The 16,929-nt window shown below is 44.3% G+C and overlaps 1 protein-coding gene across 3 annotated transcripts in view; it reads right to left on the reverse strand.

The window, feature by feature from the left end:
- LOC126479166 (centrosomal protein of 112 kDa-like) overlaps positions 1–16,929 on the reverse strand; it is a 164,968-nt gene that overhangs the window by 17,758 nt on the left and 130,281 nt on the right. For all 3 annotated transcript variants that reach the window (XM_050103761.1, XM_050103760.1, XM_050103759.1), the window contains 2 exons: positions 8,249–8,291; positions 8,038–8,066 (listed from right to left, as the gene is read on the reverse strand). In XM_050103761.1, coding sequence (XP_049959718.1) covers positions 8,038–8,066; positions 8,249–8,291 — 72 coding nt within the window. The remainder of the gene's footprint in view (positions 1–8,037; positions 8,067–8,248; positions 8,292–16,929) is intronic.

Raw genomic sequence — 16,929 nt, forward strand, 5'->3', positions numbered from 1 at the left:
ATTCAGTAAAGGTGCGGTTGAGCGATGAAGTCTGGGGCAGCCTTTAAACGGGAACGGGACTGCTTCAACCGTCGCCGGGCAGTCCCAGTGAAATTAGGTAATGCACTTGTAGGTGCACAGACAGAATGCTGCTTATTAGAGGTTTCTGGTCGAGACGAGGGCACACGTCTTATTAGTCTAGACTTGGTTGGCAGGAGAAGGCTTGAGACACCACGTTATAGGTTACTTGGGGTGAGGGATAATAAAGTGGAGTCATTGGATATGACAGTACTTCGATTTATGATTGCAGGGACTAAGTTTAATAAGCAGGTAGAGGTGTTACCCTGTGTGGGTGAGGGGTATTCGGTGATTCTCAGACTGGACTTCCTTGATAAACATCATGCAAAGATAGATCTTTGGCAACAAACAGTGGAACTCAGTGGAACAATGTTTTGCATGGGGGAAACGGTTGCAAATGGATGATGTCACAAGGCGCACTTAACGCGAAGATGATGCCAGCTAAACTGCAAACGGATCGATTAAAGGTTGATCAACAGGATAACGTACCAGCAGGTACAGGGAAGGTAGTTTGGGTTTCAATAAATATGGACTTACCAAAGGAGACATTGTACATGGTGGAGCCACTCTTGAACAATGAGGAGTTGGATAATGCGCACTGTTTTGTGCTGAGGAGTTTAGCTCACGCAAATTATGTGGAAGGAGATTATAGGGTTCCTGTACGTAAACAAAACTTCGGCAGAGCGGATTTTAGCTTGTCAAAAGTGGTGTTGTTTGGCCACACTGGGGTTTTTTGATGAAGATGACCTCGATAGGGAGGATTTAGAGGCGATCCATAAGCAAAACGTCAATGCAGCGCAATTGAGGGGAAAATTACAGCATATGCAGGGAGACGACAGGGTCAGTTGGAGGAATTGTTATTGACATTTAGCGATTTATTTGGAATGGAGGGTAGGTTACCAGCAACACCGATTACGAAGCATCACATACCAACAGAGGCTAATACACCAGTGTTTTGGAACCCGTATAGAGTAGCACGTCATATGCAACCACTACTAGAGGAGTTTATAAAACAACAACAACTACGGGATGGAATCAGAGCATAGCGATAGTCCGCATTCAAGCAATGTAGTTCTCGTACCTAAGGAGTCAGTGGATGGTACAAGGAAATATAGGTTTTGTTGTGATTATAGGTTTCTGAATGCGAAAACCATTTTGGACGCATATCCGATTCAGAATATCACGGACACATTGGATAATCTGGGACAATGTAAGTATTTTACGACGATGGATTTACGGAGTGGATACAACCAATTGGAATTAGTGCCAGAGGATAGTGCAAAGACAGCTTTTACTGTTCCTGGGGGACACTATCAGTATATACGTATGCCGTTCGGGTTGAAGAATGCACCGGCAACTTTTCAGCGATTATTAGATGGGATTTTAAGGGGATTGAAATCAAAGACACGTATGGTTTACTTAGATGACATAGTATTTTCGAAGGATATACCAGAACATGTATCGCGTTTAAGAGGAGTCAGCACGGTTATAAGTTTAGAAAAATGTAATTTTGCGCAGACGCAGGTCAAATATTTAGGCCATGTAATCAGTGAACAAGGAGTTGAAACTGATCTTTGGTTAACAGAGGCAGTTCAAAATTTTTCCACACCACGTACAACGAAGCAATTACAATCGTATATTGGGTTATGTTCATATTATCGTAAATTTGTAAAGGATTTTGCTAAAATAACCGAGTCGTTAACAAAGCTTTTAAAGAAAGGGTTTAAAATTCGATTGGGAGGGGGGGAAGGTATGCCAGCAAGCTTTTGATGAATTAAAAATGAGATTAGTTTCTGATCCGGTGTTGGTGTTTCCGAATTTTGAAGAAGACTTCATCTTATCATGTGAAACTTCAAATGTCACAGTAGAATGTGTTCTGGGGCAAATGGCAAAGGAACAGGAGCAGCCAGTGGCAGATGCTACCAGACAGTTAAATAGCGCAGAGTGGAATTATTCGACAACAGAAAAGGAGATGTTGGCTGTAATATATGGAGTAATGTATTTTCGTTGTTACCTTTATGGTAGGAAGTTTAAGGTCGTGATAGATGTTGAGATGGTTACTGGGACTCAAGGATCCTTGTAGTCGGTTAACATGGTGGGCTCTAAACTTAAGTGAGTCTGACTTTGAAGTAATTCGTAAGTCAGGGAAAAAACACGGGAATGCAGATGCATTAAGTTGCAAGTTAGACGCATTAGAAGCAATGGGTTAGAGCGTCATGGAATGGCAAAGGGCACAAGCAGAGGATGAGGAGTGCCAGGGTTTTAGAACTCAACCACATGTCATTGTAGAGAGAAATTTGTTGCGCAGAATTACCAGTTGTGGACCATGAGTAGTGGTACCAAAGAGTTTGAAAGAGGAAGTCTTAAAACAGGCCCAAGATCGTGTGCTTTCAGGGCATGGGGATCATCGAGCAATGGAAAGATGGGTAGCGGAACGATTTTGGTGGCGCACTCTGAGAAGGGATGTGGAAAAATATGTAGCAAATTGTGTACCATGTGCACAGCGAGTGGATGTGAAGCGCGCAAGAATTCCATTGCAAGGGGTACCAGAGGTTTTGAAACCTTTCGAGTTTATCGGGCTACATGTCTGCAGACCATATAACAAAAACACCGGCAGGGAATCGTTACTTTTTAACTATAATTGGTTACTTTTCGCAGTTTCTAGCCATGGTCGCAATACCAGACCAACAGGCAATTACGGTAGCACAAGCTTTAGTCAATAACTGGTTATTGAAGTTTGGGGTGCCTGATACCATAATTACCTATCAGGTAATGAACTTCATGTCCGCATTTATGTCACAGTTGTGTCGGTTATTGAGAATTAAAAATTTCGGACCAGTCCATTTCATCCGCAGACAAATGGGTGAATGGAGCAAGTACATGAGAAAATTTCAAAAATGCTAAGTTATTGTGTGAATGGTAACCATGATAACTGGGATGTTTATCATCCATATGTGGTATCGAGTTGTAACACTAAAATACATTTGGGGGTCGGAATGTCATTGTACGAGGTGGTCTATGGAAGAAAGCTGCCATCACTGTTTGGCGTTCTACGTCCGAAATCGAGAGCTGAAGCGGCCGCAATGAGGAAATTTGCACGGACAATATGAGAAGTATGGAAGAGGGTACAGAAGGCAAATACGAAAGCACTGGAAAGGCAAGAACAACAGAATAAGCTTTTGGGACCTTTACCACAGTACAGTGTAGGTCAATGGGTACTGATCACGAAACAATAAACACCTAAGGGAAAGATGAAAAAATTCTTGACGAAGTACCACGGACCATACCAGATTGTGGAGATGACTTCGCCTGTAAATGTTAAAGTGCAGCTGCCAACAAAAACATCCGTTATCCAGTAAGTAGAGTAAAGCCTTTTAAAGGAATGGTGGACGGATTACCTCAATTACAAGGAAGTGAGCCAATTTCAGCGGCTAAACAAAGCGAACGGAAGGAGGAGGTCATGGTGGAGAGACAACAGCGGACGCATAACGTTCCGTATGCATTATGGTCACTGGGGGAGTAAATTATTGTGTGTATAGTACTGTATGGCATGTTTTCATTTTATGTTTTTCTTTTTTTGGTTCAGAAAATTCTATAGGGGCAGAGTGAACTATTGGGAATGATTGAGGATGTCATATGATGGTGTAGTGACTTGTAGTGGGAAGGGGTTCTCGAGATATTAGCAACGCAGGATCTGACGTATTTAAACTCCATGTTAAACCCACAGTTTTTGGAAACGTTGCATTCCTTCATTAACACACAGGAAGGATCTATAACGGTTAATGAAGTACTGGAGTACGTTCGAATGTTACAACAGCATTGGAGCAACAGGATAATGACAGATCATTTCAGCCACAGGGTGTGCCATTTTTCAATTTTTCTTTGGTATAGCTTTGTGGAGAGTGTGGAAATGTGCACCAATAAAGGAGGTGCCAACACATCAGTTGCCTACGACATGGGTGACAGGTGTAAACAGTGTATAGGGGTAGCGTTAATGTTTCTATGTTCTCGTTAGTTTTAGTCTGTAGCATATAAGTTTGTGAACTAGGTATGTTTACGCAGCCACAAGCCATGACTGTTATATTTCGATTCGCGACGAATCTTGTTGAAAGGAGGGAGGTGTGCTGCACTAGTATTAATCTTAGTCGTAGGAAAGAGGAATTTTGTTATAATTCAGTAAAGGTGCAGTTGAGCAATGAAGTCTGGGGCCACTGGCAGTGTGTAGTAATAGTCAGAAGTCAGTAGGCCACGCAGAGTCAACAGGGCCGGAGCAGCGATGGCGTTGTTGCACGTGACAGCGTTATTTCACGCACGATGTGTTTGGTGTGAAGCAACAGCGAGGCAGGGAACTGCAGCGTTGCTTGAAGTTATTGCGATGTATGAGGCTGGGGCACTAGGCCAGAGCCAGGAGGGCGATGTGTAAATGGCTGATGTATGGGAATTTACCCCTGCCCAGTTTCTGTCTCTCTCTGACACTACATTGGAAGCGAGGGGAAAAGCAGTAAAAATAGATGGGCAATTTTAGCTAGAGACAAGTGGGTGCCAGGTCAGACGAGAGTCTAGTCGGACCTGTGCTGGTCTACGCTTATAGGGGCCAGTCTGGCAGCGATGTTGTAAATATTCTGTGTAACCTGTTCATTATTTCTATTTACTTGTTTGGGTTGGAATCCACCTCTGGGGACGCAATAGGGGCCAGTCTGGCAGCGATGTTGTAAATATTCTGTGTAACCTGTTCATTATTTCTATGTACTTGTTTGGGTTGGACTCCACCTCTGGGGACGCAATACCAGGGCAGGACGGAACGGCAGCCGGGTACTTGGAGACTGCACGGTCTGCCTGATGGAGGGCAGTGACAGCGGTCTGCTTTGGGTCCAGGACGGGCCACGTTCGCTTCCCTCCTGGCATACTGGGGTCTGAGCGAAGCGTATGCTGCGGGAGGCACAGCAATGCTGCAACAGTGTTGGAGACTGCAGCAGGTGTTGCCATCCAGCAAGCACCACTAGTGGCAAGTTGCAGCACAGCATTTAGAAGGGCACAGGTTCGAGTCTGGTCCTGTCCTGGGAGCAGCGGCAGCCTGAGGGCCCTGGGTGACCAGTACAACCACCTTCGTCCCATGGTCGGACAGAGCAGGCCAAACAGGGTGGAGGGCGGCAGGGATCAAGGACTGTAACAGTCTCCGGAATCGTGGACGGAACGACGCCAGTCGCTACGCCTCAGCGAAAAATGACCGGGCGAACACAGCTGGTTTCCAGCTGAGCGGCCTTGCAGATGGCAGCAGTGGTGTCTGCAGTCCAGGAGTGCTGAGACGGCTGGACTCAAGGAATAGCATATGGGCGGCGCGCCTACATTATGCTTCTGTAAATTATGAGAATAAAGCAATGCTTCCGAATACCGCTGTATCACTCTGCACTGCCTCATGACGCTATTGAACTTGCTCGGTCTCCTGGTTGTGTATTCATGAATTCAGAAACGTGCACGAGAGTGAGCTGTAGTGTTGGACCAAGATCTATTTTTGATTCTTGTCAGAATGAACACTTCGGAAACAGTTCCTGAGTTTATTCCGTCTCTTTACATATGCCTCTGAATTAATAGTTGACCCTTTTGGCAACACACCCATGAGATAGACACAATTACTATCCCAAAAGATTGTCATTGTGACTAATGCAGCTAAGAAAGCTGCCTCAGATTTCTTCACTTACAGTGAGTATGGGTAGTGCCACTCCACTGCCTGCCTTTCCCTTTCCAGTTCAAAGTGATCTCTCCATTTGCTGTAAACTGCTCCAACAATACCTATTAAATGTCTTTTGATCTTGTGCTCTTTTGTCAGCATTCTTGGAACCCACCTTGAGCACAACTCTCAGTATCCAATATTCAGAATCATTGTACACATCTTTCCTATGCTTGCCAATAGCTCTGTCTAGTAATTATGTACCAATCTGCACATGTAATGGCATCTCCACTATTCACTATGTCAACAGCAGTGGCTGTGACATGGAAGTCCTGATTGTAGCCAGTCACAAAACTCAGTTTCTGCACTTTCTGATGCTTTAATTCTTGTTGTATAAGGATTTTCATTTTTAAAGACAATCTTTTATTTTTTATTTTACAGTTTTGAATTTATTCTCACTGTAACATGCAAACAAAGCCCGCACGACTACTATTACATCATAACATGTATATTAGCACCTTTACTTTACAATTATCTATGTTACCAAGGAACTATCCCGGAACCCAGTATCAGTGGAGGTTGCCCAACTAACAGATTTGTGGGGCAACAAAACTTTAATTTTTAACATTTCGCAGGGCTATGACAGAGTTTAAAATGTTGTTATAATCTACTCATTAAGAGAGATAATCTTATGTTAAAGATTCACCACAGTAAGACAAGTATTACTATGGAGCACTGTGTGTGTGTGTGTGTGTGTGTGTGTGTGTGTGTGTGTGTGTGTGTGTGTGTGCAGGTACTTTGACTTTAGAGCACTTAGTGGCTTCTAACAAACTAAACTTTACACACAATTTCTTTCAAATCTTTACAAAACTTTTTCTCACTGACCGTCCCTCGTCAATGTCTACCTTGTGGAGCTATGTAACATATCATGGAGAACTGTCACTCAACAATTATGGATCTCAGCAGTCATTTTCCACAGACATTGTGATCTTTATTGCTTGAAACTGTTCCTGGTCGCCTGCTGTTTAAAGTGTGGGTCCGATGATTGCCAAAAAACTATCAACCGAGGACAAAATTAGTAAATTAGGAACAGCATTAACATTTCTGCAGCAGTACCACGATTACAGCAATGATATGTGGGTTGCTAACTTTATCATGGAAACGATGCAGCAGTCGATGCATTGGTGGCATGTGGATCTTTGGTCAAGACAGAGCAAACAGACTGTGTCAGTTCGAAAAACTGTTCTGGCATAGGAAAGGCATTCTGCTTCTTGACTTCCTGCCCAGAGGTGAAACATGGATGCTATATGAAACACTGGAAATTCTGACAGGCTACGGAAAACAAGCAGTGAGGAGTGCTCAATGCAAGTGTTGTTCTGATCTATGACAACACTTGATCACGTATGACTCATTATTAAACAATGGTTCTGGATGAGCTTCTCAGTTCAAAATACTAATAATAAAAGAAGATATAAGTGTTTCATCATTTTTGGGAATTCACCCACTATAGGGACGAAAGATTTTATGGAAATATTTCATTGTGCAAGCATTTTTGAAGCTAAGTATGAAAATTTGTATTTGGCTCCTCTTTTAGAAATAAAACACATGCGTGTCACTGTTTTTGGAAATACAACCCTTAAGGAGGTGAAACATTTTATGAAAATATTTCGTTGTGAACGCATATTTACAGCTAAATTTTTGGAAATTGGTGTTGGCTTCTCAGTTGGAAGTGAAAAAATACGTGTTTCACTGTTTTTTGTAATTCAACCACTAAGGGGGTGAAATTGGGTCAGACTGATTCATTGACATCACCGCTCAGCCCAAACTGCTAAGGATAGAAACATTAACTTTGGAGAGGGTGTGGATCTCATATTGTAGGCATAATTAAAGAAGTGATTGTCCGAAATTCCACTCTAAAGGTGGTGAACTAGGGGATGAAAGGCTTTTGGAAAGTATGTCACTATTAAGGCAACTTTGAAGGTAAAATTTTAAAAACTGGTATTTGTGAACAAAATAAAAATTTGATTGCATAAAAACAAAAAAAATATCTGCAGGCTATACAGACTACACTAGCGAAGCAGCGGGTGTGACACACACACACACACACACACACACACACACACACACACAGAGAGAGGATGAACATTAATAAAATGACCTGCAGGGGGAAATGCAGTGTTGCCATGATAGATGGTGCTGGACAAATGACAATTCCTGCGACCACATTTCGTGTGTTCCTTGCATGTTCCAGGCTGTGTAACTGACTGTACCACAACAACCAAGTGTCATAATTTAATATAACAGGTACTTACCCAACGTAACGTTAACGTTCGATGAAGATCTGAAAAGATAATGTTCTATTAGTAAGCATTAACGGAATGGACTTTATGCAAATGTGAAAGTACTTAATTCGAAAATAGCTTTCCTCATGATAAACCACTTTCCACTTAAATATAACCAAATAAATACCTTGTACATTTTCATATTGTGGCACAAATGAGAGCAATATGAAACATATCTTACCTACTGTATTCAAGAGGGCATGGTTCCACATTTTCATCCGCTCCTGCAATGAGAAAATAAATGGCATGTAACAACTACTTCGCCTCAAATGGGTTTTAGTTTGCATATACACAAGTACGCACAAAAAATCTTTACAATGGCAACACACTACTAAAAATCAGATTACACTATGCAATCTTTCATCGGTCAAGTTTAATTCTTTGATGAGAAGGAGTGCTTGTGACTTAGCGCGATCTTGTTAAAAAAAATTTACAATAGGGGAGGGGGCGCAAAGGGAGGGGGCGGAGGAGGACGTGGCAGCGGCAAAGGGAGGGGGAGGGGGGCCGAGGACGTGGCAGCGGCAAAGTGACGGGGGGGGGGGGGGCCGAGGACGTGGCAGCGGCAAAGTGAGGGGGGGGGGGGGCCGAGGACGTGGCAGTGGCAAAGGGAGGGGGGGGGGGCCCCGAGGACGTGGCAGCGGCAAAGGGAGGGGGGGGGGGCCCCGAGGACGTGGCAGCGGCAAAGGGTGAGGGGGGGGGCCCCGAGGACGTGGCAGCGGCAAAGGGTGAGGGGGGGGGGGGCCCGAGGACGTGGCAGCGGCAAAGGGAGGGGGGGGGGGGCCCGAAGACGTGGCAGCGGCAAAGGGAGGGGGGGGGGGCCGAAGACGTGGCAGCGGCAAAGGGAGGGGGGGGGGGCCCGAAGACGTGGCAGCGGCAAAGGGAGGGGGGGGGGGCCGAAGACGTGGCAGCGGCAAAGGGAGGGGAGGGGGGCCCGAGGACGTGGCAGCGGCAAAGGGAGGGGAGGGGGGCCCGAGGACGTGGCAGCGGCAAAGGGAGGGGAGGGGGGGCCCGAGGACGGGGCAGCGGCAAAGGGAGGGGGGGGGGCCGAGGACGGGGCAGCGGCAAAGGGAGGGGGAGGGGGGCCGAGGACGGGGCAGCGGCAAAGGGAGGGGGAGGGGGGCCGAGGACGGGGCAGCGGCAAAGGGAGGGGGAGGGGGGCCGAGGACGGGGCAGCGGCAAAGGGAGGGGGAGGGGGGCCGAGGACGGGGCAGCGGCAAAGGGAGGGGGAGGGGCAAAGGGAGGGGGAGGGGGGCCGAGGACGGGGCAGCGGCAAAGGGAGGGGGAGGGGGGCCGAGGACGGGGCAGCGGCAAAGGGAGGGGGAGGGGGGCCGAGGACGGGGCAGCGGCAAAGGGAGGGGGAGGGGGGCCGAGGACGGGGCAGCGGCAAAGGGAGGGGGAGGGGGGGCCGAGGACGGGGCAGCGGCAAAGGGAGGGGGAGGGGGGCCGAGGACGGGGCAGCGGCAAAGGGAGGGGGAGGGGGGCCGAGGACGGGGCAGCGGCAAAGGGAGGGGGAGGGGGGCCGAGGACGGGGCAGCGGCAAAGGGAGGGGGAGGGGGGCCGAGGACGGGGCAGCGGCAAAGGGAGGGGGAGGGGGGCCGAGGACGGGGCAGCGGCAAAGGGAGGGGGAGGGGGGCCGAGGACGGGGCAGCGGCAAAGGGAGGGGGAGGGGGGCCGAGGACGGGGCAGCGGCAAAGGGAGGGGGAGGGGGGCCGAGGACGGGGCAGCGGCAAAGGGAGGGGGAGGGGGGCCGAGGACGGGGCAGCGGCAAAGGGAGGGGGAGGGGGGCCGAGGACGGGGCAGCGGCAAAGGGAGGGGGAGGGGGGCCGAGGACGGGGCAGCGGCAAAGGGAGGGGGAGGGGGGGCCGAGGACGGGGCAGCGGCAAAGGGAGGGGGAGGGGGGGCCGAGGACGGGGCAGCGGCAAAGGGAGGGGGAGGGGGGCCGAGGACGGGGCAGCGGCAAAGGGAGGGGGAGGGGGGCCGAGGACGGGGCAGCGGCAAAGGGGGGGGGGCCGAGGACGGGGCAGCGGCAAAGGGAGGGGGAGGGGGGGCGCGAGGACAGGGCAGCGGCAAAGGGGGGGGGGGCAGAGGACGGGGCAGCGGCAAAGGGGGGGGGCTGAGGATGGGGCAGCGGCAAAGGGGGGGGAGGAGGGGCAGCGGCAAAGGGGGGGGGGGAGGGCGGGGCAGCGGCAAAGGGGGGATGTCGGGGGGGGGGGGGGGAGAGCGGTGGCAATTGGGACTGGCAGCAAAGGGGAGGGGATGAGATGAGGAAAAGGATAGGGAAGGAAATATGATTTCACGTGGACCGATAGGGCTCACGAGGCAGAATATGCAACACGCAGAGAGAGAGAGAGAGAGAGAGAGAGAGAGAGAGAGAGAGAGGCGTGGCACATGACACTCTTAAGATGAGAATGTTGCTTTGTAGCAACAAACTGCATTTGTGTCCGGCACATTTCACTCAGAAGCCCTTACACATTCTAGATACAGTTCCAATCTCTTCCCATGCATACAAAAATGCCTACAGAATAGGAGTAATTATTATGCCGAAGTATTGAAAGTGGTTCCGAGGAAACAAAATTTTTTGACCAACCACTGACTTGACTGCTGTGGATGCATCTAAGTATGGTCTGAGTTTTCCTTCATGTTACTGGTGTGCTGAGGTGCCCTGTTCTGTCAGCCCTCTCATTGTTGCAGATAACTTCAAGTGCACTCCGCCACAGGTACCTGCATGCACTAGACATGTTGACATGCAAAGCAGAATTTCTGCAATGCCTTGCCAGAGAATTTCAGAGTTCCAGCTACATCTGCGTTTGCTGCTGTAGTCCCTCAATGCAAATATAGACTATTTTTCGTGTTTCTGCCCAAACGTTAAGTACGTCCATTCTTGTCTCATCGTAATGGTTGATCACTCTGTAGAGAACCTTTAGAACTCATTACGAGTGACAGTGAGTGTTAATTATGATGTCGGTAAGTCTTTAATAGAATCTTGAAATGACAGTCACAAGCCCTGCACATCAGAAGAATCAAGAAATGATAGAGAAACATTTCAGGAAAGTGCATGCCTTAGTGACCCTTTTGATTGGAAGCAAACCTATTTCCAGCCCTTACAGCATGTATTTGATGAGTGCTTCAGGGCATAAATGTCAGCTGGTTAATGACTCAAGCATTCTTGTATTTTTCGTGATACTCCTGTCAGAAGACCTGCAGGTGAAACAACTCTGTTTTATGTATTGACCTACAAAAGTACTTCAAAACCTCTGCATTGTCTGTCACAGTGGAAAAATACTGGTTTTGAAGAACTTAGTTATGCTTTGCTTGTCTTCTAATGGCTCAAGTTAAAGTTACTGGTTCAGAGAGATACTTCTAAACACACCAATTTTCAGCAAAATCAGGTCCTGAGAATTTTACTTTTGAGAATGCTGGGCTTTTGTGACATTTCTGTCAGTATTGGAGATGACAGTTTGTTTAAAATTAGGAATATCTGTAATAAAGATCTCAAGAAGTTTCACAGTGCATTTAATTCATGTCAGGTGGTTTGCATTTGTGAAAGTCTCGTTCAGAAGTCGAATAATCTTTTAAACAATTTATTCCATCAAAGGAAAATAGATTCAGAAGGAAGAAGGAACAAAGATTGGGTTTAATATCCCATCGGCGTTGAGGTACATTAGAGATGAAGCACAAGCTCGGAATGTGTCAGGGAAGGGGAAGGGGAAGGAAATCAACTGTGCCTTTTCAAAGGAACCATCTCAGCATTTGCTTGGAGCAATTTAGAGAAATCATGGAAAACCTAAATCTGGATTGCAGACATGGATTTGAACCGCTGTCATCCTGACAGCATATTCAGAATAAAAACATTTGTGTTGTATGACTGTCAGACTAGGTACATTTTGGACTTCACTGTATATAAAAGTGCAACAACAAATACTGGGTTTGACAATTTATGGAAAAGTGGCGACGTACTGGCAACACTTTTGAGATATATTTAGAGCGTGTTCTGTACGTCGACAACTGGTGTTCTGGCACAGACCAGCTGCTATTGCTTGACAATGAGGGAAGAACTGCAGAAGAAATTGAAATGAGGTGAAACTGTTGCACTGTGCTCTCACCCTTTGTTGAAAGCATCAGCTATCACTCTTTGCTTTGGATAGTATTAAATGCTTTACTGCTGTTGCGTGATGCTCTACAAACAATGTCTACAATTTCCATTAGTTGTCCAACAGCAACGCGTTTAGTTCTGTAGCTCAAAATTAATTTTACAGTTTCTGTTCCAGTCAGAATATCTCACTAAGTTGTTTAATGTTATAGAAAGCTTTATATTTCATTTGTTTTCCTTTTAGAAGCAATTATTAATGCAATTTTTTCGTGGCTAATTCTTATGTTATTACGCCACAGTAACTGTGGTGTAGTGTGTTTCACTGTCATCGTTTATGTTGTTATGGTAAACGTATGTGGTAAACTGTGTGAATACCTTGCAGTGCATGCTCTATAGCAATAGAAGTACACTGCACATTTTGCCATGTACGGATTCATAGAAAACTTAACAGTGATTGAATTGGGTATTTATGGCATTCAATTAAATTTAAACCAATAAAAGTGCCCATGTTTTGTAGCTCCTGGAGCAGTAGGGAGTTAATAATACTGGTATCAGCAAAAACATCTACAGAGGTTGCTAATTGCTTTTATATAGGCTTAGCACAGAGCGTATATGAAGTACAGCGCACCTGCAGTACAAAAATTAAATGTTGTGTCTCACTCTCTCATATTACGTGAGAATGCCAAACAAATTTAGCAGAACAATTCAGGACCACAAGCTGAAGTAAATGCACAATCACAGGGTTGCCAAATATATGCACAGATGTTGTCAATTCTTAGCTGTGCTACGGGCAGCTATGTAGCAAAATGCTTGCCATGCTCATCTTATACAGGATCCCAGACGGAAGGCAAGAGCATGTTTGGTTTCTATGCAGCATTATCTCCAAACACATTCTAACGTCGCCTTTCACGCTTTCTATGTTTAAGGCATTCAATTTGAGATAATCTATAATTCCCCATTTCCTGAAGCTTTCTGGCATGGAAAGGGGCTTTAATGTGTGTGTTATATAATTTCATTGTTGGGATAGCAAAGCTCGTGATATTCGTTTCACCTAATGCTGTATATGGGATTTGAAATATTGAGGTATATATTTTTTCATCATGATTAAAATTTCCCTAAAATATAAAGGAATAAAACACTTACTTTTTAAGTTTTCAACTTAACTTATTTTAATGAAATACGAAGTAACTGGAAATCAAACTTGACACATATGTCATGAAACATTAAGATATTAAACAATTTGCACCTCAAAATTGGCTTGTCTAGGTGCACTCGTGTGCCACATACAAATAGAATTTTACAATTACTACAAGATTGCAGAAGTATGTCACCAGGGATGGAAGCAATCCCCATCAAATCAGAAAGAAGTTACCTTGAAATGTCTTACTGCGGGTAGTATGTAGTTACCGTAAGTCCATCTAAAATGTGAAGTCTGCAATCCATCACAGACTTTCTAATTTTCGTTCCTGCACTCCTTTTTTCTTCATAAATTCGACAATAGTTAAATTTAAATCAATAAATAATTCCAGGCATGGCTCTTGACTTAACCAATGCACTTTGTAGTAATTTATGAAGTCTCTATACTCTCCATTCATTCCCATTAAAAACTGTTGCAACTGAAAATAGAATAATGGATACATAATCAGAAATTTTACTATTTGTATCACCAGTTTCTTCAAGTGTTCCATGCTTGCAAATTTAGCACAAAGTGCTTCTTGATGTACAGAACAATGAATCCCGTCTGCCACCATCTTAATTTTTTGCTCTGTCATTGAGTTTGAACTCTTCCTACTTGGTATTATAATGTCATTTTGTAGCAAATAAGCAATATCGTTGCTTATCCGAACAGAAAATTCTCAACCCTCTCTTCTACCATTCCCATTCAATTTTATGGGTTATGATGACAGATCACTAGAATGCCTCTTTTAGCGCAAACTGCCATCAGACCTATGAACATCTTTTAAACCTCAAACAAATAGCAAAGGATTAACAGCAGTGACACACGACTCTGCCGAACTTGCGGAGTTGTGCCGATCGGAAAATGCCGCACCACAATGCTAAATGAACTGCTGTGCTGTTCCGGGTACTTCCGAGACGGACTGAGCAAAGTTGAGTGACAGTGCCAGGTCTTGGCCCGCATACACTGCACACATGAAGTTTGAGATGCTGTGGCTGGCCCTGATACAGATCATGTGTCTACACATTTTGATGAGACAGTTTGTGAGCATCAAAATATGTGACAAATGGCGACTGCTTTTGATTGCATTGATTTTGAATCTTAAAACATTTACATCGCCAAGGGACTGTAGACATTAGTATTTGACATAATTTTCAACTTGATACCTTTTTCCTATTCCTGAGAGAAAGGAGTCTTAATACACTAATAAAGTCAGTTGTAATGGTTTGGTTTGTACCGACTGAGCTATGGAACCATATAAATATGTAACCTATGTCCACCCAAATATTTCATAATAGTATCGTGCAAAAAGTTTTAAGTACACTGGTAAAAAACTTTTCAAGATCTTTTTATTTATTATAATTTCATGGTCTGTAACTTCAAAGTGGGGAAAGCTGCAAACACTACCGAAAACTGTATCCTGAAACAATTACCACAGATACTACATATTAAGATGTACATCCAATTCCCATACATATTTAGCAAATGTGAGACACTGCCGGTTCGCTACTTTCTATGTATTGGGAAATGTAATGGTGCTACAGCATTCACTTAGGGTAGCCCAAAGTTAATTTTTTGTCTGAAGATGTCTCATCTCATATTGCATGAACATTTAGCTGAGTAAGAGATCTGTACCCACTGCATTCCACACAATTTGATGCAAGTTCAAAAACAAGCTCATCTCAATTGGTGTAAAGAAACACTCAAAAAATTCAAAATGTATAATCTGTTCCTCATCATAATGTGGGTGGGTAAGGAGGGGGCAAATACATTCATGAGCCACACACTAACCAGCAATACACTTTGTTTGTTTGTTTGTTCTAGATAAATGAAAATCAACAAAAGTTAAGAAAAACATCAAATTAACATTCCATTGTCTTCAACACCTGATTTATTGCCAAACAGGTTCTTTTTATCCTTATGTAAAAAGAGAGAAACATGGATAATTATTTTAATCATTTCACGTAATTGTTGTGCTTGGTTTTCTTTCCGGCACTTTTGAATTCATGCCATAGCTACCAACTGAACAGTCCCTCTGCCTGTTTTGCCACCCGTTGTAAGCAGGGGTTTCACACGCTGCTATTATGCTATTGGATGAAGCTGTCGCTTTCTGGAGTGGCCATTAGGCATGAAGTGCCGCCTCGGACCCTCTCAGTTTGCCATCAGTAACTGCAGTAACAGTATTAAATTTTTGGAAGGTGGTTATTAGCAGGCGTCAAGTAATGTTTGTTTCACCCTCAGCCTTTTTTTTTAAAAAAAAAAAACAACAACAAATATCAATCAGTTTCAGTCACAGACCACCTTGACAGATTCTATACAGACACACAAAAAAACTACATGTAGTACACAGGAAACATTACACATTCAAAGATTTTTAGAATCAAGAAACTTGTCATCTAGATGTTTTTATGCCATATGATGAAATACTTTTGGTAGATCTTTGACAAACTTCTCAATATTTTGTACAATTATAATATTTATAACACTGATTTTCTTTTCAGTACTGCTCTGTTTACATTTATTAGTATGTTTGCCTCTAGAAGTCCTGTGTTGTATACTGGAATTCATGACATGTTCTACACGCGAGATTTGGCCGTTATTTAAGTAATGACAGATGTGGTGTCGTGGCTTACACTGTTCTGATCCTGTTAGTGTTCATGTATATTTTGCACTTCATAGGAAGATAATTTGTAAAATTTCCTGTATACTACATGTAATTTTTTTTTGTATATTTGGCTAGAACCTGTGAAGATGGTTTGTGACAAACTGGTCAGTATTTGGTTCTTAAATAAAAAAAAAGCTGTTGATAGTTAAACACGCATTTTGTTCATTTAATAACAGCATTGCCTAGGGACTCTATAGTGGTGATGGTGAGTGTGGCATTTGCTGTAGACCTGGTAGTCAGTCTGGTTCCCGAAGACATGATAGCAATTTAGTGGCTTGGAGTCAGGTAAAAGGTTTTTATTGTGTGTATTGCTTAATAGAGATGGGCAAATTGAAACACGTAACTGTTTCGAAACAAATGAAACAGTACAATGTAATGTTTCGATACGATGTTTCGAAACAGTGAAACAGTTTGTGTTTTGTAATCTAATAAACCTACACATTTTATCATCTTGAATGTCTACTGTATAAGTTTGTCCATATAAACATAAATGAGGTGCGAGAGCGCTAATCATATCGCAGAAAGTATGAAACTATCACTTAGGCATCTTGGCAGTTTCGTATTTCCTGAAGCAAATGCGCTGCTTCCGTGTTGTGTGACTTTCATACTTTTCAATTGGCCGAGGACAGCCATAGCTGAAGACAGAAGAGCCACCATGAACGAACTGGAGGTGGTAGCAAACTGCAGAAACAACGGATATGCTACTGGGATTCCCACATTCCGTTAGTATGGGTAATATACCCATCTTGCTAATTTCCATGCACACAAAGGGAATCATTGTGGATAATAGGCACAGTGACTATAGACTCACAAATAATGCCAAATAATTCGAATAAATAACAAAATATAACAGAAAAAATTTTGTCTTTTAAGGTGTTTCGAACCGTTACTATAAATTCACTATGCTTCCCAGCCCTTCCCGTTCACCAT

The sequence above is a fragment of the Schistocerca serialis genome, chromosome 1 (assembly GCF_023864345.2).
Source record: "Schistocerca serialis cubense isolate TAMUIC-IGC-003099 chromosome 1, iqSchSeri2.2, whole genome shotgun sequence".
Taxonomy (NCBI): domain Eukaryota; kingdom Metazoa; phylum Arthropoda; class Insecta; order Orthoptera; family Acrididae; genus Schistocerca; species Schistocerca serialis.